At 51.0% G+C, this 25,477-nt stretch overlaps 1 protein-coding gene across 2 annotated transcripts in view; it reads left to right on the top strand.

Annotated features, from left to right (window-relative positions):
• Positions 1-25,477, top strand: part of Daam2 (dishevelled associated activator of morphogenesis 2) — a 105,577-nt gene that overhangs the window by 68,334 nt on the left and 11,766 nt on the right. Inside the window, exons 4-18 of one of the 2 annotated variants that reach the window (XM_076858771.1) lie at positions 875-949; positions 1,372-1,466; positions 3,915-4,248; positions 5,192-5,302; positions 6,825-6,928; positions 7,940-8,006; positions 9,078-9,195; positions 11,124-11,262; positions 14,037-14,095; positions 14,225-14,409; positions 14,895-15,194; positions 19,290-19,397; positions 21,805-21,831; positions 22,877-22,983; positions 24,113-24,197. In XM_076858771.1, the coding sequence (XP_076714886.1) occupies positions 875-949; positions 1,372-1,466; positions 3,915-4,248; positions 5,192-5,302; positions 6,825-6,928; positions 7,940-8,006; positions 9,078-9,195; positions 11,124-11,262; positions 14,037-14,095; positions 14,225-14,409; positions 14,895-15,194; positions 19,290-19,397; positions 21,805-21,831; positions 22,877-22,983; positions 24,113-24,197 (1,914 nt within the window). The remainder of the gene's footprint in view (positions 1-874; positions 950-1,371; positions 1,467-3,914; positions 4,249-5,191; positions 5,303-6,824; positions 6,929-7,939; positions 8,007-9,077; positions 9,196-11,123; positions 11,263-14,036; positions 14,096-14,224; positions 14,410-14,894; positions 15,195-19,289; positions 19,398-21,804; positions 21,832-22,876; positions 22,984-24,112; positions 24,198-25,477) is intronic. The other variant, XM_076858772.1, reaches the window with a different exon arrangement.

Here is a 25,477-nt window from a genome sequence, read left to right as displayed (position 1 = left end):
AAGCAGGAGATTACAAATCTTGACAGGAGATGAGAGAAGTATCCAAAGTGACCACAGCACAGGGACAGAAAGGAACAGGATGTGTGTCACGCCCAGAGCCAGATCCATTTGGCTGGAGAAGGCTGGATTTCTTTCAACATTCATGGCTTTTGAACTCCACCATGCTGTCTCAAGCAAGGGGAAGAACTAAGCCTTTCTCTTAGGGGTTAAAAGCTACCCGAAGGTCCTCTGCACTGCTGCCCAGCTGGCCAACCCACTTCATTCTGGGAAGTTTGACAGTGAGTGAATCACAGGCAGAGAAGGGGCTCCTAAACCTTTCTAGAACCCATGGTCTTGGGAGTTGATTTCTTTTTTGTAGTTGCTATTTATTGAGTACCTCCTGTATGTTTTGCATTACACCAAATGCTTTATACCATTATTCCCAAACTGAAAGAAAGACTGAATTTCTAAATTTCCAGACTGCCATAGACCAGTACTGTTGTATGATATAAGAATGACATCAGCCAAAAACGAAAGATGTACAAAATATAGGCAAAATTTGTATTAGACTCAACAGTCATAAAATTACATTTTATTAAGTGTAGGTAGAACAGTTATAGCAGGAGAAAAGAGTTTTAAAAACGGTACCTGCCCTCCATTGGAAGTGTCTGCCTGCATAGTTTCTGCTTGTGTCATTGGTGGGTCATGAGATTCAATGTTTGTTGTCTGATTTTATCAAGGAAGAAACAGGAGCCTGGGGAGGTTTTGCATCTTGCTCTAGTCACCCTCTGTGGGCAGGGCTGGGAACATTCCTTCTACTGATTTCAAATAGAGCTCAGGGTCACAGGCCTTGGGTCTTGCCAGTTGATCCATACCATCCTTCTTCTTGTTCCAGGAGCAAGAGGACCCCAACAAACTGGCAACCAGCTGGCCCGACTATTACATCGAACGTATCAACTCCATGGCTGCGGTGAGCGGCTGCTCCTCTCCTTCTCTCTCTCCACCTGGGGAGAGAAGGGGAGAGTCAGGCCCCTCTTTTCTCTCCGTGTCCTACTCACTGAGGTCTAGAGGTTTTTCATTACTCCTGAGAACTCATCATAATCCACCCCTCCTCTGTGCGACTTCAGAGTGCCCCAACTATTTAAGCATTTATTAACTCATCCGGATGTCACCCAGGCTTGGGAACTAGGTTGGGCCAGTAGTTCTTCCTATTTCACAGAAGAAGATAGCGAGTCCTAGACCAGAACCTGGGTCCCCTCAGACCCTCTGTCTTAGTAAACTAATCCCTGAGGCCTCACTCCTCCTGAGGTGAGGATGCCCCCAAGTCAAACCTGGGTTGGGGACAGGTGGCCCAGGGTGACCAGTATCCCCTCTTACCTGCTGGCTCCTCAGATGCAGAGTCTGTATGCGTTTGATGAGGAGGAGACGGAGATGAGGAACCAGATCGTGGAAGACCTGAAGACGGCACTGCGGACGCAGCCCATGAGGTGACTTGGCCTCTTTCCTTCCTCACTCTGAGTCCTTGCCCAGGTGGTCCCCTGACTTCCTGAAGCCTCCTGATGTGCTCTGCTCCTAGGCCGGCCCCTTGGCCAGTTCTACCTGGCATTCCTAGACTCTGCCTCACCATTTCACTTCCAGCTCCACCTCCCCTCTGCTGGGTCGCCGGGAGCTGCTGGGGTCGGGGTGGGGGGAGTAGAACCCAGGAGACTCAGATAAGCCTCAGGTCCTCAGGAGCTCTCTAAAGAGGGATCAAGGGCAGGCCCTTGGTATTTGGAGGAAGAATAGAACAGGAGGGTGGCCAGATGGACAAGGCACGTAAGGAAGAGCTTCGTAAGAATGAGGGGACAGGGTGAGTGCCCCAGTCAGGGAGAAAGTGGGTGTGGGTTAAGAATGACTTCGACCAGGATCGGGGGATATAGAGCCAATGCATGAGCTTTGGCCATCTCTGAGTGGAAGCCAGGGGGGCTGGAGAAAGGAGATGGGTGTCTCTGGAGCCATAGGAGGACTCCTCCTGCCCTCCCAGACCACAGTGTATAGGGCCCCCGAAGAGCATGAGCTGAAAAGGGTTCCTTGCCTTTGGCTCTGGATGTATCCAGGCACGGGCGGGAAGTAGCTGGTGAGAGGTGATTGTTAAATCTTCAGCAATGGTGCACACTAGTTGTTAAACCTATTAATTACATAAACTTACAATTAATTAAATTATATCAAAACCAATACTTGGAACACATCACTCTCTAATTCTTTTTCCACTTTGCTATTACATATGCTCTTCACTATTGAATTTAGACTCTTGAATTTATGCCCTTTGTGTGTGTGTGTGGTGGAAACAGGGCCTAAATGAGGCATCTCTTTCCAACTCCATGTTCAATGACATCACCACAGAGAGCTTGAAATCAGCTAGGAGCATTTATGTCATGGAAATGGGCAAACAGTACAATCAGGTCTTTTCTGCTCTCTCTCTCTCCCCAAGGAGCTAGTTATTTAGCACATGTCAACCGTCCACTCGGGGGTATGTATGCATTGTCCTGGTCCTGGCTGAGCTCTCTGCCCTGGGACCCGGAAACAGCCTTCAGGGGGGTGGAGCATCCACATCCCTGTGTCCCTCTTCTAGGGTGGGGTCAGTCTGGGAAGGACATGCAGGGGAGTTGCCAAGTTCGTCCACTTCAATTCATTTTTAATTTCCTTAATAAAATATAGATTACAAAAGTTACTCATAGTCATTGTGGAATTTTGAGCCTACAGAAGAGCATCTATTAGAAAAAAGGAAAAAATGATCTATTATTAATTCGAGAGCATATTCTAGGCATATTTGCACCATAGGTATAATACAAAATACCTATAAATATATTTATCTATTGATTATAGACAGTGTTCCCTAAGCTCAATTTATAACCATTTCCTCAGTTCATTGGGTATTATTCCACTGTATCAAGAACTGTAAACCTTCTTTTGGGTGTTGCCTTGGAGTCTGGTACCCAGATGAAACCTATGGAGTGTTTCTCAGAAATGATGTTTTTTAAATAATAAAAGAGATAAATAGGTAGGGTTAAAAAATAAACAAATTCAATTAAAATATAGCTACCAATATTAAAAATGCATGAGATAGCAATAAATGTGCCTCTTTATGCTTTCCACAGCAATAGCTGGCACCAGATCTGATAACAACTACCATAATCTTGACGTGCTGATGGGTATAAATGATTTTGAGATCCCAGCAAAACTATAATTTGATATGAAAATAGCAGTGATTTGTTTGGGTGACAGAGTCACATACTCTGCTAATAGCACTCTCTTTGATAGCCTGCACTCATCATTGAGGGAAATGCTTAATTTCAGTTAGAGGTTTTCAAAAATAAAAATGTGATTGTCTTTTCCCCTCCCAGTGCTTGGACCCCTGAATGCTATCCATAGACCCTTTGCAGAAACACAAACTACGGGTTAAGAAGCCCTGAACTAAATAGATTTTAATGTTTTCCACTAACATTCGTGATAACTTTGCTATTTTCTTGAGGATCTCCTGAAATGTAGTTTTCCAGCCGTGGTCCTTTAGCTCAGCGAGTCTGATGGCCCCTCTATATTGAAATCCTTCTTGTTCTCTGGTTAATTTCTTCTAATTCCCATTCTCATTAGAGATGGATCTTTAGGTTTGCTGGCCATAATAATTGTGATCATCCCTTCACCTCCATCCCATTTAAACTATGCAATTGACAGTCAATGCTATGCAAATGCACACTATTTAAGATGCCAACAAAACCTGAGTTTTCTATGAGGACAATAGGATTTCAGTGCTTTGGGTAAACTTTATAAATGAACCAAGCAACTGATGTAGATGAGATGTGGTATATGGCAGGACACAGGTCATGAGGTGGCTATTTGCAAAATGTACACAGAATGACCTTCAGGATGCCTCTTTTGCTAACGCCTCTGGCTGATAGGTTTGTGACCCGCTTCATCGAGCTGGAGGGCTTGACCTGTCTGCTAAATTTCCTCCGGAGTATGGACCATGCCACCTGTGAGAGCCGCATCCACACCTCCCTCATCGGCTGCATCAAGGCACTGATGAACAACTCCCAGGGGCGAGCTCATGTGCTGGCCCAGCCCGAGGCCATCAGCACCATTGCCCAGAGTCTGCGCACAGAGAACAGCAAGACCAAGGTGGCCGTGCTGGAGATCCTGGGCGCTGTGTGCCTTGTCCCTGGAGGCCACAAGAAGGTGCTGCAGGCCATGCTGCACTACCAGGTGTATGCAGCAGAGAGGACGCGCTTCCAGGTGAGAAGTGTGACTACAGGGGGGTGGTGGTGCCCACAGGGTGGCAGAGGTGACTCATACTGGTGGCAAGGGACAGTAATGGAAACTGGTGGAAAAGGAGTCATCATGGGTGGCATGCTCGCTTGGGGAAGGAAGAGAGGACTGGGAACCAGAGGGCTTACTTCCAAAGACATGCTGGGTGTAGCTGGAAAATGGACTGGTCTCCACAGGGCTGTGATTTCCTGGAGGCTGGAATATTTGTGGGCCCCATCTTGTGGTTCTACATCCCTGCGCCTAGTGCCTGGCTCATGGTAGGCTCTCAGTCAAGAACTGAATGTAGTGCAATTGCTGGGGTCAAGATTCTAGGCTCAAAGCCTGGACCAGTGCCTAATGCGGGGACCCTGGGACAGCACTGAGCCATGCCATTCTCTTTTTTTTTTCCTCTCTGACCTACCCAGAAAAGTAGAAATCAATAGGCAATGTATAAAGTATGTCAGCACAGTGCCTGGCACAGAGCGGCCTCAAACTCTGTGACTTATGTGTCAGAATAGGCTCTTGGTTTATTCTGTCAGCAAACATTTTTGAGTACCTGCTCTGTGCAGAAAGTAGCCGTAATCCTTTACAGAAGACGGAAAAGGAAGGGAAGGTAGCATCCATGCCATCAGGAGCTGGGGAGGGAGTCAACACGCCTACAGCCAGGATCTGGCCCTGCAGCCCTGCTCAGCAACAGAAACTGAGTCTGAGGGCCTCGCGGGCAGGAGGCAGGTGGGGCAGAGATAGGCAAGGAGAGGCACCGGACGTGCCCGCCTGAGGTGAGGTCTGGGGTGGTCCCAGCTAAGCTGGAGATATGTGATTGGACGGAGAGAGCAGAGGAGACCTCTAGGGACATCAGGAGCAAAGGGGTGGAAACTGTTCTTGTAGGACCCTGACCCCCACTCCTGCCCTGTCCTACCTTCTCGTCCAGACTCTGCTGAATGAGCTAGACCGAAGTTTGGGCCGGTACCGGGATGAAGTGAATCTGAAAACAGCCATCATGTCCTTTATCAACGCTGTCCTCAATGCTGGAGCCGGAGAGGTGAGGCACCTTGCCCTTGCCTTTGCTGGCTCCGGATTTCTGACCCTGGGGTACAGTGTGTGGGAGTGTCACCTTCCTGAGGAAGCGCCCTCTGAGAGGATGGCCATCTGGTCCATGTACCTGCCAGTGCCAACATCACCTTGCGATTATCTTTAGAACCTATTGTTCCCTTCACTTGGGGCCAAGAAAGAATAGCTTGTCATGACCCTCACCATTGCTAGGGCAACACCACGGCAGACCTGGACTGCACGAAACTCACTATCAGAGGCTCCTCAAAGCTGCCGTGAGGACTGTCTGGCTTTTCTTGACTTTATCTAAACCCGGGAGGGCTCCTGGGGAGTTTCCTGCAGAGGTAGCACATGCATTATGTGTGCCGTGGACGCACTTCCAGCTGGGCTAGCTGGTGATGGCTTAGGTGGTAGGGGATTGTTTATGGGAGGATGTCAAGTTTTGATCCTTCTTTCTAGAGCTTTCTAGAAACCTGCTTCTGAATTTCTTTGTTTTTTAAAAAATATTTATTCTTTTTCATTTTAGTTCTTTGATTGTGAAAACAATACCTTTATTTTTTATTTACTTATTTTTATGTGGTGCTGAGAATCAAAGCCAGGGCCTTGCCCGTGCTAGGCGAGTGCTCTGCCACTAAGCCACAACCCCAGCCTCTGAATTGATTTCTGAGTTGGCTGTCTTGCTTTTCTAGCACCTTCTATTAGGAGGTGTGGTTTCTGGTTTCTCTTCAGATCAAGATGTAATTCTCAGACCATTAAGATAGCAACATTAGAAGAAATTGAAGAGCAGATGAACACTCCCCCCTCCAATTCTAAGGCAATCAGATGAATCCCATCAAGGTGAACTTGAAGGACAAAAGGGGCAAAGAAAGCAACTGAATGATCTAACTTTTCCCTTTTCTCTGCCAGCATAAATTTTTTATGAGTACCTGCATGTAATTTTTTACATGCAAAAATGATGACTGAATTAGGCGAGGTAGGATGGGGGAATAATCTGTCCCTGAGATACTGACATCACAGCTCTGTACGGTTGTCATCCATTCTGATCGGGAGTAGTCACATCACGGCAGGTAATTTTTATGAAGATCACCTGTACCAGTAAGTTAGTATTATGACCATTTAACAAATGAGGAATCCAAGGCTTTGCCAAGGTCAAAACACTAGGAAGAGACCGAGTAGGGATTTAACCCAAGGTCTATCTGACTCCTAAGCTCATGCCCAGGTCACTCTGTAGTGTTGCTTCTTGATGCCAAAAGCTAAGAGAACATTGGTAAGGGGCTAGAAGGAAGTGACGTGGGAGACCTAAAAGGAACTGGGCAGTGGGCTTGCTTAGAGGAATAACAAGGTCAAGGTTATCTTGTTCCATCCTGCTTTAGAACCCTGGGACTTGAAGCAGCTCAAGTGAGTTTGCTGCAGGCGAGGTGGGACGATGGCTGGGGTGTGGATAAGGGGTCCCAGGGGATTCTCTTGGGCATGAGACCAGCCGCTCAATTCAGTGCTGCTGTGGTGACCCCCAGGATAATCTGGAGTTCCGTCTACATCTACGGTATGAGTTCCTGATGCTGGGGATACAGCCTGTGATCGATAAGCTCCGGCAACACGAGAATGCCATCCTGGACAAGTAAGGCCCCAGGCATCCAGCCCCATGGCAAACGGGTGGGGACAGTGTCTCAGTTGGAGATGGCCGGGACCATTGTGAACTTATGCTCTTCCCTGCCATACCCAGCCGTGTAGGGGGCAGGTGTGCCCTAGCCTGTCCTCTGTGCTGACCTTGACTCATCACCTAATGTATAGGTAGGTGAACCCAGTAGTTCTCAACCATGTCAGCACTGCCCCCTGGGGGACGCTTGAAAATATGTGGGACTGTTCTTTGGTTTTCAAGTTGGTTGGTTGGGGACAAGAACGCTAAATGCCCTGCAGTACACTCCTGCTCAGAAAAGAAAAGCCCATCCAAGATGCGAATGACAAAGCCTTTGCTGATCAAAGAGCAGAGGTGGATTGTGTTACCAGTGAGTGTCCCCCCTCCCCCCCGGTTCTGTCCCATGAGCACAGGTTATTATTGCACTGGGTGGCAAGGGGGAGAGGATGTCTGGGGAGGAGGAGCCCGTGTGTTGATGGGGTGGGAAATGAGGGAGACATTAGCTGGAGGGCTGACCTGGGGACAGTAGAAGGACACGGGGAAAGATAGATGGAGGGCAGCAGTTCTTGACTGAGGGTGACTGCATCTCCCAGGAGACCCTCAGCCCTGCCTGGAGACATTTTGGGTTGTCACTCTTGCGGGAGGAGCAGTGTGGGCATCTGGTGGGTAGCAACTAAGATGCTCAACACTTCACAGAGATCAGTCTTCCACAGCCAAGGGTAATGGAGCCTAAAATGTCACTAATGTCAAAATTGAGAAATGCTGACCTTAGAAGATAGGACCCTGGGATGACCTCCCTGAAGGAAGGTCACGGGCTCTTATAAAGGGCAGGTATTGGCTTCTATCCAGTGGCTTCTCTCTTTTGCCTTAGCCTCACCTGAGTTAAACTTTGAGATTTTGCCAGTCGGAGGAGGTGGTTGAAGGGGCTGTAATCCCCAATCAGGGATGTCCTGGCTGTAATGTCTACCCCCTCTGTTCCCCCATCCTCTCTAGGCATTTAGACTTCTTTGAGATGGTCCGGAATGAGGACGACCTGGAGCTAGCCCGGAGGTTCGACATGGTAAGGAGCCTGTGGGGATGGGCTGATTACAGTGGGGTCCCAGGCAACCACATAACCACTGCTCTGGGCCCTGTGTTGGGGTGAGTCCAGTGTTGATTGGGTCCCTAGAGGTACCACATGGCTGGGTCCTATTTCTGGAACTCTTGTGGTGTGCTGGCTCTGGTGGCCCCACCTGATGGGCTACACCTGGACATCTGTCCCTAAGGTGATCAAAATGCCACAAAGAAAGACTGTCATGTTCTTGTATACAATTGGTCTCAAAATCTTTCTAGGGCTGACTTTCTTCTTGCCTTCTGGAAGTTTCCTGAATCACCTCTCTCCATTCCTTAACCAGCTCATGCTTAGCAAACCAAATCATTTTAGCTGTAGCAACTCTGAAGACACACCCCTCCCATGCTTAAACATCAAGTAATAAAATCCCTACCTAAACCAAAGCTGCCTCCTGGGCTGGAGGGTGCTTCAAGGCACCAAGGACTACCCCGTTGTATTTTCACAAAAGCCCGGGATTTTATACATAACAAAGTGGGGGTGGAGAGGAGGAGCATCTTGCCTGTTGTCCACAGCTGGTGAGTAGATCTGGGACTTCAACCCAGGTGGTGGGCCTGTGCCCCAGGACAGGTGCTACCCTGGAGCATCTCTGCCCGCCCCCTTCCTTCCCTTAGTTTGGATCGGTAGTTCTCAACCAGGGCAGGTTTGGTCACTCCCACCACCCAGGGAACATTTGCTGAAGCTGGAGAAGTTTTTGATTGTGACAACTTAGGGAGGCGCAGGGGAGGATGCCACTGGTATCTAGTGGGCAGAGATCAAGGACATTGCTGTGCATCCTGCAGCGCACAGGATGGCTCCAACAGCAGGCAGTCGTCCAGCCCACGGTGACAACGTCCCGGGTTTAGGTGATTAACATCCCTGCCCTCCTCCTTTTCTCTCTGTCTTTTTAAGTCTCAGCCAGAAGTGTGGGAGAAAAGCTGTCCCGAGAGAGGGGGCAGCATGGAAGGAAGCAAGGCTTTCTCCCCGCTCTTCTCTTTCTCTGCTGCCTGTCTGTCCCCACTCACCATGCCCCCGTCCCCTCAGGTGCACATCGACACCAAGAGTGCTTCCCAGATGTTCGATCTGATCCACAAGAAGCTGAAGCACACTGAGGCCTACCCATGCCTGCTGTCTGTCCTGCACCACTGCCTACAGATGCCCTGTGAGTACCCTGCGCTCATGCTTGCCTACTGGGCCTGAGATCCCCCCAGGGCAGGTTGCCATGAGACTTTGGGACCTCTCTGGGCAGATGAGTCTGCCCACATATCCCTCTGCACTTACCCTTGGGAGGCCAGACCGCATGACGCAGCCTCTCCCTTACTTCTCTCCTCGGGGGTCACGATGTCCATTGTCACCCAGTAGAGGAGCTGGGATTGGGCCTGAGCAACTCTAACATCCTTGTCTACAAAACAGTAGCTTGATCATTGCAAAATCAAATAGCTCTGCCATTTCTTCATGACAAAGGCCAACTTAATTCTCAAAAGAAGTTTTGTGCTTGCAGAGGTAGCTAAGATGTGCAATGAGCAAGTTCTTTTTTTTTTTTTTTAAGGTTCTATCACTTTTCTATTTAGTCTTTGCTGACTCTCACCCTAATGCCTTTGCCCCTGCTTCTTTATGTATCCCAAATAGCATCTCAGAAGCAGGTGTCTAAGTTCTTAAGATACAGGTGTGTGCAGTGATTGATTAAATTACCAACAGCAACCCCAGGATGCAGGTTGAAATGAGCTTTAACTACACCACTTGGTACTCTAGCTTTTCACAAAATAGAATATTTTTTTGTATTCCTGTGGCCCAACCTAATGGCCAGCCTACACAGGTATGCTGAATTGGTGGTGTTAGTGGTGTTGGTGATCCCAGGGATGGCGTCTACAGATACAATTTATTGTGTGCCAACTTTGGGCCTGACATGACGTGAGGTTCTTCAGCATATCATCCCTGAACCTCAGAATGACCTGAGAACTGTATACTCAGTTTTGCAATTTTGTCTCCATTTTGCAACCAATGGATCTGAGGCTAAACAAGTTCGTTCTTCCCTAGAGAATTTTCCTTTCTTTGGGCACAGGACTTTAGGTGAAAAATGTTCTTTTTACCTGGTGAAAAGTAAAATGAGTGACACTGTCACTTGGTAACGCATGTGTTGGTGGGACAGTGGAAAGCAAGACAGAGACAGTGAACGGGACCAGGAAGTGATCCGTTCTCTAAAACTCAGCTCGGAAGGTCATCAGGGAAGACGGGGAAGGCCCCAGAAATCTGGCTGCTTTTGTACCCAGTGGATCCTATGTCTGGTGCTCCATGGGCAATGCGCATGGGTTTCTCTACTCTGCCCCCAAATGAGGTTTTGAAGAAATCTGTCAACTCTTGGGTGGAATCTGATGTCAGGATTGCATTGGTTGACTTCTGTTGGGGGTCTGTGGAGATGAAGTGCGTGGCCTCAAGGACCAGGGAAGACCTAGGGTCTGTCATGTCGAGCTGGACTAGGACTCGAGAGGATGGGAGTAGGGCCTTGTGAGGTCAGGCACAGCGTGTCATGCCTTTGCCTTCATAGTTCAAGGTCACCTCAGCCAAGAAGTCCTCCTGGGTTCCATTAACCACTTCTTTGACTCACTTTGAGGTGCTCTCTGTGCACACCTGTAATCAGTTTCCTTTCATCTTCCTCCGTAGAGCAATAACATAGATAATCCTAAAATCTTTAAAAAAAAAAAAAATCTTCCCCCGAAGACTTCATTATTTAGAGCAGGTGATATTTTAGAACAGGTGCTTCTCATAGATAATGTAAAAAGCAATTCACATTCTGAGAGCATAGTATGCCCGGGGTCCCAAGAGGGAAGAAAGGCAGCCAGGAAGCATTTCATAGAGAGAGAACTACGTTAGCAGGGTTGATCGTTCACAGAAGGTCCACTGCAGGTAATCAGGAGATGGCTGGGTTCGGGGGTCTCCATTCTCACAGCGGCATCGCACCTTCCATCAGACCAGGAGCTTGCCGTGGAGGAGGAAGGGGTGCCTCACCAGCAGAGCCTAGGAGGTCCCTCTGGGGCGGTGTCTCCAGGAGCTCCAGGGCTGCGTTACAGAGATGGTACTGTCTTCCCCCAGACAAGAGGAACGGTGGCTACTTTCAACAGTGGCAGCTCCTGGATCGGATCCTCCAGCAGATTGTCCTCCAGGATGAGCGGGGTGTAGACCCTGACCTGGCTCCACTGGAGAACTTCAATGTCAAGAACATCGTTAACATGTGAGTCGTGGCCGGCCTTTGATCTGTCTCTCTCCCACTCTGGGTCTCACCAGTGCAGCCCCCGCTCCCTCGCTCCACCCAGACACCCCCAGGTGAGCAGCATTGTTCGATCCAACTCTCCAGGATAAAGGAGATGCTGCGCATCTGAACTGTCCAGGGCAGGAGCCAAAGGTGGCTATCGAGTACTTGACATGTGGCTAGTGTGACTGAGGAACTGAATTTTAAATTTGAACAGCAACATGACATGTGGCCAATGATTACCGACAGGCAGCACAGGTGTGTGGGTCGTGTTCTCGACTCTAGAGGACCCTGTGTGGGTCGGATGGAGGGGTTATTTAAACAAGTCCACACGGCGCTGGGCAGGAAACTGTGGCACATGGGCTAACTTCCACCTTCCAGCTTGTTCTTAGGTGGCCTATGAGATAAAAGTAACTTTTGTATTTTAAACACAAACACAAGAATATGTGACCGAGACTGGACATGGTATGTAAAAACCTAAAATATTTGCTCTGGCTCATTACAGAAAGTTTGCCCACCACTGACAGAGAGCATGGCCATTTAACCATGAGCCTGTTGGATGAGGTGGTCAGAGCCTGAAACCATCTGGCTTATGTTTTACTGACCCTGGATATAGAGGAATACAGAGAATTTAAATTTATGCCTGTTAATTAATAAAATGACCTTAACATGCTAACTATTTTTTTTTTTTGTACCAGGGATTGAATTCAGGGAACTCAACTACTAAGCCACATTCCCCATTTTTTTTTTTTTTTTTAATTTTGAGATAGGGTCTTACTAGGTTGCTTACACTCTCGCTACATTGCTGAGGCTGGCTTTGAACTTGCAATCCTCCTGCCCTAGCCTCCTGAGCTGCTGGGATTACAGGCATGCATCACCATGCCTAGCTAACACACTGATTAATTTTAAACTTTTACTTAACTTTGGGTGTGATTCTGAGCCAGTTATTCTTAAGGAGATAAATGGGCTCTCATCGAATCATTAGATTGCTTTCCGATGCCACGTAGAATATGAATTCTGAATATTGTTTTCCTTTGCACAATTCATCGGATATTGATTTAGTTAAAACCTGAGCTGGTATGTTGGGCCAGGGCAACTAGTAAAGTATCAAAAGGCAGCTTGTTTTATTTTCTGCTATTTTTTTTACACTATCAGAGGGGAAGCTTTTCTACTACCAGAGAATGACAACTCATGAGGTCTAACAAAGGCTTTGCTCTTTCTTGGGCAGTGGAAGTCCTAAGATCACTTTAAGTTGCTGCGGCCAGGAGGACTTAGTCCTAGGTGTAAAAGGACTTCTGGGCTTGATAAGGCTTTCAATCTCTCCCCTTCCCTGGCTGGGGCCTGGGGAGGCTGAGATGTGTGTGTGAGAGAGATAGCTGGCTGCTTTGATCTATTCCATTTCTCTTCTAATTCCTTCTATTTCCCACCCCTCTTTCCACCAGCTAGTCAGTTTCTGACCCTCTAGAGGCAGCCTTGGGGCAAGAAGGAGAAAGGGAAAAGGTCATTACTGATTGATCAGGCAACATCTTCCTGCTCTCTGAGCACAGCTCAGGCATCAAGATATCATGTGCTCCTGGGATCTTCAGTAGCCCCTGGCTGGGTGCTTCTCCCTGCAGTAGCCAGCTCGCGGCCATTCAGGGGTTTCCCCAGCTCTCTGGCTGGCTGCTTCCAGCCACCCATCAGCCCATGTGCCACTGGTTGTGCACTGTCCTGTGCACATGGACTCACAGTGTGGAAGTCCTCAGTTTCCTCCCAGGTGGACCCTTGGGCAGGACTTACAGTGGCTACAGCCCAGTTGCTCCCTGAGGCTCGTGCCTGGCCCATGGGCAATTTTTACGCCTCTCATGCCGGGAAACCTAGGAGTGCCAGAGCTCCCAGCTCATCAGCCTTTCCTGATCAATTCTCCTCCACCCACTGGATTTCCTGGGTCCAAGCCAGAACCCAGGCTACTCTGTCTCCCTCCTGGGCCCAAAACTCATGGGCCCAGAGAAGACCCTTTCCTGGATGGTGGAGGAGGAGGTAGCATCCCAGTGACCACAGCAATCATTGCAAAGAAACCCCATCACCAAATCCTACCCCTCTCTATACCCCGTCCCTCTTTCTCTCCTTGATGTGGTTGAGGAGGCCAGAAGGGATCTAACGAGCTCACACATTCACGTTTACAAAACAAAAGACTGTGGGATCTCTCTTTGCATCTTAACCCTCATATATCTTGATGTCTAGGTAAAAGCTTAATTCTGATACCTTGTGACAGGAGTCTGACATGAATGAGGACAACCTGTATTTTAGATGTGTCCCCTCTCTGCATACTTGTTCTGTGTTTTGGGGGGTGAGCAGTTTCTCTTGCTGTGACACATTGGTCTTTGGAAGCCTGCACCGTGGTAGAGCTAGCATTTCTATCTCAGATATACAGGCCTATTTTTATAAAGGGATACAAGAGTCACACAACTAAGGAAAGCATGAGATGCAGTCCTAGTTCTGCCGTGGGTTAGCTGTCATCCCCTTCTCTGTTCTCTGAGCCTCAGTTCCTTTAAAGACTTAGCTTATAAGGTGTCTCCAGGTCCTTCCTACTCCATGTGAGGACTGGGCAGGAACAGAGACCTGGACAGAGATCGGAGAAGTTAAAATTCCTGTGTCTTTGACGTGGCTAGGCAGTTTGGAGATCAGGGTACATGAACACAGGGCCTGTCTTCTGGGAGCTGTGAGTGCTGGGCAAGGATCCCATGGCCCCTTCCCTTTGCCCCCTGCCTCACCAGGCTCATCAATGAGAATGAGGTGAAACAGTGGCGCGACCAGGCTGAGAAGTTCCGGAAAGGTGAGAGGTTCTGCCCGAGCCTGCTGCGCTCCCCACCCCCAGCCCCGCCTGGGACCCCATCTCCTGCCATGGAGAGGGCTGCAGACCCACACCCGCTCCTCCTCCTCTCTGGCCCCACCCCCATGCCAGAACACATGGAGCTTGTGAGTCGGCTGGAGAGAAAGGAGCGGGAGTGTGAGACCAAGACGCTGGAGAAGGAAGAGATGATGCGGACGCTGAACAAGATGAAGGACAAGCTGGCCCGAGAGTCCCAGGAGCTGCGTCAGGCTAAGGGACAGGTGGCAGAGCTGGTCGCCCAACTCAGTGAGATCTCGGTATGATGTGGCTCAGCTGAGACCCTAGGCTTCGGGACAGGGTGAGCAGGCGTGGGGAGGAGCCAAGGCCCCCAAAATGAAGGAGAAAAGAAAGGGGGACCTCAGGTCAGGACCCAACGGACCCCTGAGCCTCTACGTGTGCCACCTTGTGTTCATTAGAAACGCAATGCCCCTTGCTCTGGAGGACATTATCCCAGGAAATGCCCTTGGATAGGAAAGTGCGGGTGGGCTATCTGCTCCCCCTTACCCTCACAGCTGGATGTCCTTGTGCAGTCTGTAGCACGGACAACTGTATGCACCAACCCAGCTGCTTTATTGTGATGACTGTGACTGATTTTCCAGTGTCTGTTTGACTGTGTGGGAGGTAAGAGCAGGATTTGGGGTCGAGGATAGATGGAAATTAAGTAAAGAAGGAAATGATGGTGGGAACTGATTGGCATCAATGCTGATGGCTTGAACCTTTTGATTTTTCTGTCTCCTTACAGACGGGCCCTGTATCTTCCCCCCCTCCCCCTGGAGGTCCACTTCCCTTGTCTTCGTCGGTGACAACCAACGATCTGCCTCCACCCCCACCTCCTCTCCCCTTTTCCTGTTGCCCCCCACCTCCACCCCCACCCCCACCACCTGGAGGGCCTCCCACACCCCCCGGCGCCCCACCTTGCTTCAGCGTGGGCCTCCCCGTCCCTCAGGACCCCTTCCCCAGCAGTGATGTCCCACTCAGGAAAAAGCGTGTCCCCCAACCTTCCCACCCACTGAAGTCCTTCAACTGGGTCAAGCTGAATGAGGTGAGTGGCCAGGAAGGGGGCAGCTGGTCCATTCTCCTGCAGCCAGTGGAAGTCAGACCTCTCCATTGTCTATTGCTTGACGTCTTCCCCAGGGTTGGGCTCCACCTTTGGGGGTGGGGGGGTGGAGTCACAGTTGATGCAGATGAGAGGGTTGCTGCAGCCGGCAGCTCACGGTGCCCTGGGGAGAACGTCTGCATGGGGAGAGATGCTAGGCGTGTGCTCTGCCCAGGTCAACAGAGCTACCTGGAAGAGGAGCTTGTGTGTGCGGAGGGCTGACAGAGTAGCAGAGAGCTCAGGGCCTGGGCCAGGCGGGCTGCTCGCTGGACAAAACAGGACTGGGCTAGAATTTCAAGGAGAGGGTTGATTTGAGGGAAAGGGTGGAAAATACAGGCAGAGCTGGGGCTGAGGTCCAGGTCTTGGTGAAGTGTGTACAAAGGACTGAAGAGTTCAACGGGGAGATAGAGCCATTTTGGCCTCCTCCTGGGAGAGCTGCGTGCGGTGTTCATGTTTCTAGACCAACAGTGAGAGGCCCTCATGAGCATTCTCCACTAATAATCACCAATCCCAGGCCCAGGGGTGGGAGTTGGTTCTTCTATTGATTCACAAGCTCACAGATGCCCCGGGTCTCAGTGGACCCCTAATAATTGAACAATGTGGACAAAGTCCTCCCCCTGGTTCTTGAATAATGGCAAATCCTACTAAGAGAACCAGTGGTTTGGTCCCTGGGGCAAAAACATACAGGGTAACTGGTTTCTGCTACCCTGGCCATGCCGTGTAGGCACCAACTTGGGTCTGGGGTTCATGGATCTCCTGGGACTCGGTTATAGGGGCCTGTTGAACTAACTCACGGGGAATCCATAACTGAGCATTGTGTTGGAGTGTCAGTGAACTCAGATGCAGACTTAAGGCGGAGGAGAGACTAAGTAGGTAGAGATTTCTAAGCCAGGGGCCTGCCGTTGGTTAGATGGCCCTTCCTGATGGTGGACTCGCTGGCCAGCCAGGCTGAGGTCTGCTTTGCCTAGAACTTTCCACTGGGGATATGATAATGATAAAGGTGAGAGATGGCACTGCCCCATGAGAGCTTAGAATCTGGAAAATTAGGAAGGTGGTCAGGAAACACCTAGAGATCTTGACCACATGGGTCAGGGGAGAGGTTTGAGCCTTGAACCCCAGTTTGACTCAACTACCTGTCTACATCACTCATCTGTAACTCAGTTTCTTCTCTGCGAGGCCATCTCCACGATTCCTTCCACCTCTGGTCTTCTAAACTATGTGGAAACCCACAGCGCGGCCACATCTCCCTTATAGTCTCCCAGGCCTCCGATCACATCTCTGATCCAAGTGATTGGGCTTTAGAGTCACCTGTTGGCAGCGTTTAAAAACAAGACTGTAAAAACTCAGGACAGCTGAGCTGCCCAGTTGTGACCCGTGGATGCTTCTCCATGGCCAGAAAAGCAATGACAGCTGAGCAGGCAGAGGGCTCTCAAGGACCAAAGCCATGGCTACGTGGGAATGATCACGGTTCATGAGCAGACACAACCTTTTTTATTGTGGTCTAGGAGAAATAATATTTTTGTCTCCCATGCTTACCAAAAATTTGAGGTTTTAAAAATGTCATTTTAAGTTCTCATGTGTGCTCATGGTTAAGGAATCCACACAAAGCAGCTGATTTTAGGAGAGGAACTTTTCACTGTTAGGGAGCTTTGGGCTTAGGATTTTCTCTGGGGTCCGTCCACTAATAGTAAAGGCCACATGAATTCCCTAGGGACCCAGAGCAGGCCAGAGCATCATTGCCAGATGGGAAGGTGTCATTTTGATGGAGTGGATGCCTGGGAACATTCATGAGAATTGTAGACTTTCTTGGCAGAAGCAGGGTAGAGGGACATTGAGGAGTATTTGAGAACTTGCTATCCTGTCCCTAATTTTTTAATCGTGCAAAAAGGGCAGATTTTTTAATGGTTTGGGCTTCAGCTTCCTGATCAGTAAAATGGGGGTAATGCTCATATCCATTTCAAAAGGTGGTTGTGAGGATCAATGGACTTAATATATGTTAAAGACTCGAACAGAGACTTGACACATAGGAAGCCCTCATAATAATAATGTCAGATGAGTTATTAGTGGCACTGCCACGTATGCCCGAAGATGCTCTCACGATGACCCAGGGAGGTAGGCATCCTGAGACTCAGCTTCCTGCTGTGTGACATGGGTAAGAAGAGAATCCCTCTGGGCCCACAGACCCACGTGGTGGCAGGGCTGGGGACGTCAGCCAGCCGGCTCAGCCTGTTCCCACAGGCAATGCTCTGTGAGGAAGATGTGATGAAATGTGTTTCTGAGAAAGATAAAGGCTAACTGGAGAGGTCCAGAATCAAGACTAGAGATGATGGAAAAATTAAATTGGGGAATTATGATACAAGATGGGCACCTCGGGGTGACGCAGTGACGGTTAGGTGAATATCAGGAACACACTGACCTCTCTCGGCTCCAGACCTCAGGGAGACCTCCAGCAAGAGCCACAGGTCCTTCTGGAAGATGTGGGGGAGCTGGGGTAGGGGGGCCGTGTTTGGAGAAAATGAGAGAGGGCCCAGGTGATCTGTCTGGTGCCTCACGGGAAGTTCTTCCCCATGTTCGACACCCAGCGCTCTGTTCTAGCCCTTTCTTCTTACCCTGACCTCATGAAGAATGAGGAGGATGGGAAGATTTACCTCTACGGGCCTCCCTCTCCCCACCTCCGCCCCTAGGCCTGGATTTGTACGGTTTTCCTGTCAAGGCGACCATGCTGGGTCACTCGGCGCCCCACACGGCTGCAGCCAGCGCCCCTCCCTGCTTCTCTGGTTCAGGTCCCCCTCCCGTCTCTCTCTTCCTCCCACATCCCCTTGCCAGGAGCCCAGTCCCTCTCCCCAGTCTCCTTCCTCTACCCCACGCATGCTCCTGGGGACGTATGTACACACACACACTCACTCTGGTCTTTTCTGCCACGAAAAGAATGCGTCTGTGTTGGGTTTGGCCAGTTGCCTGTATTCCTTACTGCTCTGAGCTTCCCAGCCAGGCATTCCTCACGAGGGTCCCTGGCCTTCAGAAGGCCACAGGAATGTCCCCACCCCCTGACTCCAGCCTAGCCTCCCCCTTTCAGAGTTTAAGAAAATAAAAGTGAGTGAAAGGTACGCTTCTCTCTCCAAGCCTCGCTGAGGGGGACGAGGAGGTGTTCAGCAGGTCCCCTGGCTGCCCTCTAGGCAGAGGAGGGCCGGGGGTTCTCTTTTCAAGGACAGCCTGCTCTGGATGAGCCCCAGGGTGGAGCATGCTGGTGGGGGAGGGTGCACCACGCTCAAGTCCTCTTAGTCCACACTGCTGTCTCCTAAGCCATCAGCAGAGTGTCACGCGACTGTTGGACTGTTTCTGGCTTGGTTAACGGGTCCTTTCCAGACCCCAGTGCAAGGGTCCTACAGGGAGGGTGGTAGTGTCTCAACTGAGAGACATTAGGACAGAAAGTTCTGGGCCAGTCACAGTCCTTAGGGATGGGGACACCTTCCCTGGGTCTGACCCCAGGAAGCTGTGGCAAAGCCTGGATGTTCGGAGCCGTCACTACAGGGACCAGGGTGTCCCAACCGTTGGCCTTCATCCACTTTTTGGTTATCTGGGAGAGGAGGAGGAGGACCTTGGGAAATGAAATGGCCAGCTATCTCAAACAGGAAATGCAGCCTGTGCGAAAGCTTGGAGGATCCTCTGATCCTCCCAGGGATTCCAACCAGGGCGGGAGCAGCTTGTAGCCAACCCTGCCCTTCATGGAGAGTCGGCCCATGCAGGTGACCGGGACCTCCGCTTTCCTGTCTGCCTACCCATCACTCAGTGCCTCCAGTGACTTCTGAGATGAGCTTACAGAGGCCCCATGAAAGGGAAGGGAAGGAAGTGTCTTGGGGCTCTACCCTGGAGCAGCGTGTTAAAGAGGGGCAGAGGCTGGAGGGGTAGGAACTGACCCTTTCTGAAGGTCTGAAAGCCTGGCCATTGTAGTATGTGCCCTTGGGGGACAGATGCCTTGGGCATCTTCCTAATGAAGGTGTTAGGTCAATCATAGGGTTTTCTCCCTGTCCTGAATCCTAGGAGCGTGTCCCTGGCACCATATGGAATGAGATTGATGACATGCAGGTATTTCAGATTCTGGACCTAGAGGATTTTGAAAAAATGTTTTCCGCCTATCAGAGGCACCAGGTAAGACCTTGCCCCCTCTGGCCTCTTGGGCCTTGACTTCTGGTCTTAATTCCACACTCCACACTCTTGGAAGTCAGACCCTCGCCTTCCTCTTTCCATCCGGTCCCCTTCCTCTTTACCTCCCTCCCCCCCTCCTCCCCTCCCCGATTGGTTTTTCCTTCTGCCCAAAATGGATGATTTTAACCTTGATGAGATTCCATGTTCGTACTGAGGACCTAGATAAGAATCGGAGGTGTGTAGTCCAGCAAGGGAAACGCCACAGTGTATTAGTTATAGACCAAGTGACGAAGTAGTATGTTGTCCATTTCTCGTTGTCATCCTGGAGCACTGGAGGTAGAGTCCCAAGGCCTGGCCACCACTGACCCTTACTGTTTGGCCTGGGATTTGGAGACTAACCTAGAAGTTGTGTAACCTTCAAACCACTTTCCCAACCATGTTCTTATCTCCCAACGCCCCCACCATGAGTCTGTTGAGCAGAAGATGTTAACACTGCAAGGAAGCAGGGGTTCCGGGGGTGCTGCTCTATGTCACGTCAGGGGGCTTGAGCTGGACCAGGCCCTCAAAGGCCGGGAGAGGCCCTGGTCTGCTCCACTGGCTCTATGTACACACAGCTGGACAGAGTCTGGCTCTAAAGCTACAAAGTTAGGGGGAGCAGGTTGGTGGCCGAACACAGGACATTCCTGAGGCACAGGCCTTCGACTGTGCTGGGCACCTGCGGAGAAGCCAGAAGTGCTGATTCTCAGACCCCCCCTCAAGTATCGAATGTGCTTCAGGACATGGGTGGAGGGTCAGGAGTCCGAGTGTAACTAGCACATCTGGGGCCCTTCCCCACCACGTCCAGTTTAGAACACCCAGTCTGAGCCTGGAAGGCCCTTGCTTTCTCTCTGGCCTGCTCCCAGGGGCTGCCTCCTGCCAGGGTTGTGTTACCTGCCTCCTGTTCTCTCTGCTCAGTCCAGGCTTCCAGACTGGAGGACTGCTAGTACCGGTGATGGGTCTTGGGCCTCCTGGGTCCTGGGCAGTGGCTAGATGCTATGACCTTGTTCCCACAGGTGTCCTACCCTGCTCGGGCCTGTGGACAGCCATTCCGGAGGGCAATCAGGGCCAAGGACATGTGTGACTATTCTCCCTGGGCTCTGGCCAAAGAGATGGGGATGGGGTCAGGCTCAGGCCAACTTGAGATTCTAGAAAAAAAACAAGTGACTGTTCATTTAGTTGTAGGTACTAAGGCATTGAAGGTCCACTCCTAATTCCAGGAGCCAATATCTGGGTCAGGCTGGCATGCCCACTGGGAGTGGCCAGGGCTGTGGGGACTGAAGGAGCCCTGCTCCTGGGAACTGGTGCTCCTGGGAACTGGAGCTCCCTGGTTGGTTCTGGGGACAGAGGGAGTGTGCAGGAGTGGGTGGGGGCCAGGTGTGATCATCACTCACCTCCCCTAGTTTGAGAGTCTTCCTTCAGGTCAGAGTCTGGCTTGGCCTGTCCAGTCTCCAAGGCTCTGTGGTGGCTGGGCTGGGGGACCAGTCAGAAGAGTTGGTGTGAGGTTTAGGACAAGCTGGGTGTGGGGCCTTCTGGTTTGATGAGTTGAGCAGAGTTAAGACTGAAAGACCCGTGCTCAGCCCGCCTCACCCCTCCGAGCCCAGTCAGCACAGCTCTGATCCCGGGCTGGGTTCAGCCAGAATACTGTCACTCAGGAGCAGCCCAGTCTCTGGAACTGAAATGACAGCAGCCAAAGTGGGGTGAACTCAGGGTCTGTGTTTCCCTTGTCACCTCCTCTTCCCGTCTCCAGGTCCTGGGTGATGGGTGGTGGGCCAGGGGAGTTCCTGGGAGCTATGGCCTTCCCTCTGTGTCCTGGGCAGGTTCTGAGTTGGTGGCTTCAACTCCATCAGGGTCAGGAAGGGAGGACACAGATGCAGGCTGTGCCTTCTTGGTTCCCTGAGACACTAAAGGATAAAGGGCAAGGAGCATGTTCGGGAGACCCGCCCCCCTCCCCTGATGCACACAGCTTCCACAAGCTCCGTTTCAAGTTCTCACCTATGATGAGAAAGAGGAGCTCATGCCAGGCAGAGAGACGCCCTCTGCCCTCTGGGCAGATTCTCAGCAGAGGAGAGGGAAGAGTGGGTGTCAAGGCCTGGGCTGGGGGAGCTCAGCCTGCTCTGCCCTGATGGAGAATCAGCTGGGCCCAGAGCATGGGGAGGAGCTGCCTGATGTCTGCATGTCTGGCTTCTCTGTGGTGCATGTCCAGGGCTACTTCTGGGTTCCTGTTTCCAATCATGGGGGTCTCCAGGGGACAAGTGGACAGTGTAGATGCTGAGGGTGCCCATGTCTGTCCTGCTGCTCCCGGGTCCCCAAAACTCTTGACTAACGTTGTGCATGTTTAATTCTCTGTTGGCTGTGGCTGCTGCCTACCTAGGAGCTGATAACTAATCCTCCTCAGCAGGTGAGTCACTCCGGGGCTCTGGTCACTTCAGGTTTTAACCACTGTCCTGGGCTGATGCCCTGAAGTGGGCCCAAAACAAGGGCTTGCCCATTTCACCTCCTACCTTCTTACTCGTCTGTGGACATCCAGATAGGGGGGCATGCAGGAGGGTCCCCAAAGAGAAAAAAGAAACGTAGGAAAGGGAGGGTGGTGCAGAAGACCTCTGCCAGCAATGGGGCTCACTGTCTAGGGAGTGAGGAGAAAGCTTCTCGGTCTGCGTCTTTCCTGCCAGGCCCACAGCGAGGCTTTCCTGAAGGGCTGCCTGGGTGGGCACTGCCAACTCTAGGGGCTTAACTTCCAAAGATAAAGATGTCAGTAGTGGCCCCTGGAGCTGGGCACCATGGAGCCACACAGATTTCTCCAGAGTAGGCAGAGTCCACCCGAGAGCCTCACCATCTCCCTCTCCAAGGCCCAAGGCAAGAAGGGGTAGAATCTTTGAGTTCTTGGGAATCTTCTGGAACCCCAGAGGGGAGAATTCTGCTTGGAATTTTACCCCCGTTTCTGCACCCCTAGCCACATGGATGCCCTTTGCCCTGGGCACGTTGGGCATCACCTGAAATCCCTGGGAGTTGGGGGCCGTGGCCTTATGGGGCTTGGACCAACGTCTCATCATCATCTTGGGGAGGTTGTCTGAGAGGAGGGCATGATGAGTGGGGCTTGATCCTGTGGGGGACATGGTAGGTCATGTCACATTACCTAAAGTCACAGGGATCAGTCAGACCTCTCCCCGGAACAGCCCCTTCCGTAGGTTACCCAGGGAGGATAATGTCTAAAAGGGTGGTCTTCACTCTCCACCAATGCTTTCTAGCTCGTGGTAAAGTCCTAGATCCCTCTGTGAGAGCTAGTTGTTCAATACTGTCCTCTCCCCCATCTTCTTCTTTCCTCCTTCCTCTCCCCCTTCTATTATAAGTGTCCCCAGGTTGGTAGCAGGGTGGCTCCTGGCGGGTGGGCAAGAAGAAGCCTGGGGAAGGCATACATCTCAGTGCTTCCCCTGGACTCATTGCAGAAGGAGTTGGGCTCCACAGAGGACATCTACCTGGCCTCCCGCAAGGTCAAAGAGCTGTCAGTCATTGATGGCCGGAGGGCGCAGAACTGTATCATTCTTCTCTCCAAGTAGGTGCTAGCCCTGTCCCTAAGGCCCCTCCAAGAGAGGTTCTGCCGGGAAGGAGTGGGCCCTCCAGGGAGCACGGGTCCAAGATGGGGCTAAGAAAGAAGGAAGTTGAGTGTCTAGCGAGAGGGGTGGCAGAGGAATGGGGTGATGGCATCTCTGGCCTCCTCCGTTGCTGTCCCTTGGGAAGGGAATGGACACTGATCTAGAGTCCTCTCCTGAGAGTCCCTTGTTAAGCAGCAGCCTGGGGCTGTGCAAACAGGAAACTGCCCCAGTCACCAGGCCCCTGACCAGCCTGGTCAGCGTCTGGCGGCTGAGCTGCTCTAAGCCCGTGGAGGGCCCACTCAGCTCAGGCCACAGAGCAGCATGATCTCAGCCCCTAGGCATTTCCCGCTCCCGCAGAACAAACAGGGCAGTATTTGCCCTAACAGCACAGCTTCTGTGCGGGGCCTCCCCCAATCAGGGTCAGGGGCACCGCCTCCCGTACTATTCTTAGTGTTGCCCCCAGTTGCCTCGGGGACATCTGCCCCTCTGTGCTCCCACAAGGCCCCAGGCCTCAGTTTCTTTCACTTGTCGGTGGGATGTGCTGGATCCCTGGGGCTCCCCGTGGGTGTGGGTGTGCATATGGAGGGGCTGGGGAAGGCTGTCAGGCGTGTAGGGGGCTGGCTTCTCCCTGTCCCAGACGGCAAGACTGACTGGAGCAGCTGTGTGGGAGCCAAGCACTGTCAGGGATGGAGAGCAACTCTGTCTCCTGAGAATGAAAGGGGGAGGAAACAGTCCCCTCAGAAGGCCTGTCCTCCCATGGCGGTGCTATGGATCTTTAGGCATGAGGAGGAGTCTGCACTGGTGATGTCCCTTCTACACCCAAAGGCCCCTAGCAGCTCCGACAAAGCCTCAAGCAAGACACCAGTGGCTCAAGTCTCCACTGAGACACTAAAATACCTGTTTTCAAGTAGATGGGATGACTTGTATGAGTTTAGCCTAATAAGGCGTGGACAGAGCGCCATCAGCATACTCCCAAGTCCACGTTCAGGACAGATAAGAGGCTGAGGCTGTGTCATCTGGAGAAGAAGGTTTGGGGGTGTCTTAGCTGAGGGGCCAGACCGGGCTGCTCAGCGGTGGGCTTTGTCTCAGGTTGAAGCTTTCTAACGAGGAGATCCGGCAGGCCATTTTGAAGATGGATGAGCAGGAGGACCTTGCTAAGGACATGCTGGAGCAGGTGAGGAACCTCATGGGAAGGAAGAGAGCTGAACCTGGGGATAGCCAGCCCCACCCCTTCCCCACAGCCCCCAGAGAGGCTGAGACTCTTGGGGCAAGGAGAAGGCAGGCTGGAGTAGTTGGGGAAAAGGTTTCTGGAAACTTCCCTGGACTAACCTTTCTGGGGGAAGCCTGGAAAAGGCTGCCAGGGAAACTCAGGGTGAACGGTGGTCACATCTTCCCCAAATCTCTCTACCTCAATTTGCTGTGTCCTTTAAGAGAAACCTAGAAAACAATCGGGTTTCATTAAAATTAAGAGCCACCCATCTATCAAAGGCACTGTTACTAGAATGAAAAGACAAGAAGAAGTTTACTGCCATACACGTGTGTACACACACACACACACACACACACACACCCCTACACATCAATGAAAAAATGGCAAACACATCAACTTTTAAAAATGAACAAAAGACTTGATGAAGCACTTCGTGAAAGAGGATTTCCGAGTGGCCAGTGAACTTGTGAAAAGGTGCACAGTGCTATTGGCCATCAGGGAGACCAGGAACCACAGGAGTAGCTACACACACACCCCAGTAGCTAAAATTAGGAAGACGGACAGTGGCAGGTGCTGTGAGGACATGAAACCATTGAGATTCTCAGGCGGTGCATGTGGAGGCTAAACACCCGCCTACCCTCTGCCCACTAATCCCGCACTTCAGTGTAGGCGCAAGAGGAACCGGTACCAATACTGACTAAAATACATACACAAGAATATTTATAGCAACTTTATTTATAAAGCCCCCAAGGTGTGAACAACTGTCCATTGGTAGGAAAGTGAATAAATAGTCTGGTATACAGCAGAATACTACTTAGCAATAAATAAGTTCCAAATTACCAATACACAGTAAGGATGAATCTTAGACTTTATGTTGAACGAAACAAAACAAAGAAACAAAACACCATATAGCATTATAGCCCATTTTCTGTGCTATAACAAAATATGTGAAACTAATTTATAAGTAATAGAAGTTTACCTATTTAGCTCATAGTTCTGGAGGCTGGAAATCGGCTTGGCATCTGGTGGGGACCTCGTGCCACAGCATAGCAAGGTGGAAGGCATCCTGTGATGGGACAGAGCAAGCATGCTTCTTGGGTCCCTTTTCCTCACACCATTATGGACGGCCCACCCCAGTGATCTCATCTAATCCTACTTTCCTCCCAAAGGCCCATCTCTGAATATCACTCACATGTGATTTGGGGATTAAATTTCCAACACGTGATGTTTGGGGGCCATGTTAA

This window comes from Callospermophilus lateralis, chromosome 6 (genome assembly GCF_048772815.1).
Source record: "Callospermophilus lateralis isolate mCalLat2 chromosome 6, mCalLat2.hap1, whole genome shotgun sequence".
Classification (NCBI taxonomy): domain Eukaryota; kingdom Metazoa; phylum Chordata; class Mammalia; order Rodentia; family Sciuridae; genus Callospermophilus; species Callospermophilus lateralis.
Note: the sequence above shows the minus strand (reverse complement) of the source record. Positions and strands in the feature narration are given on the sequence as shown.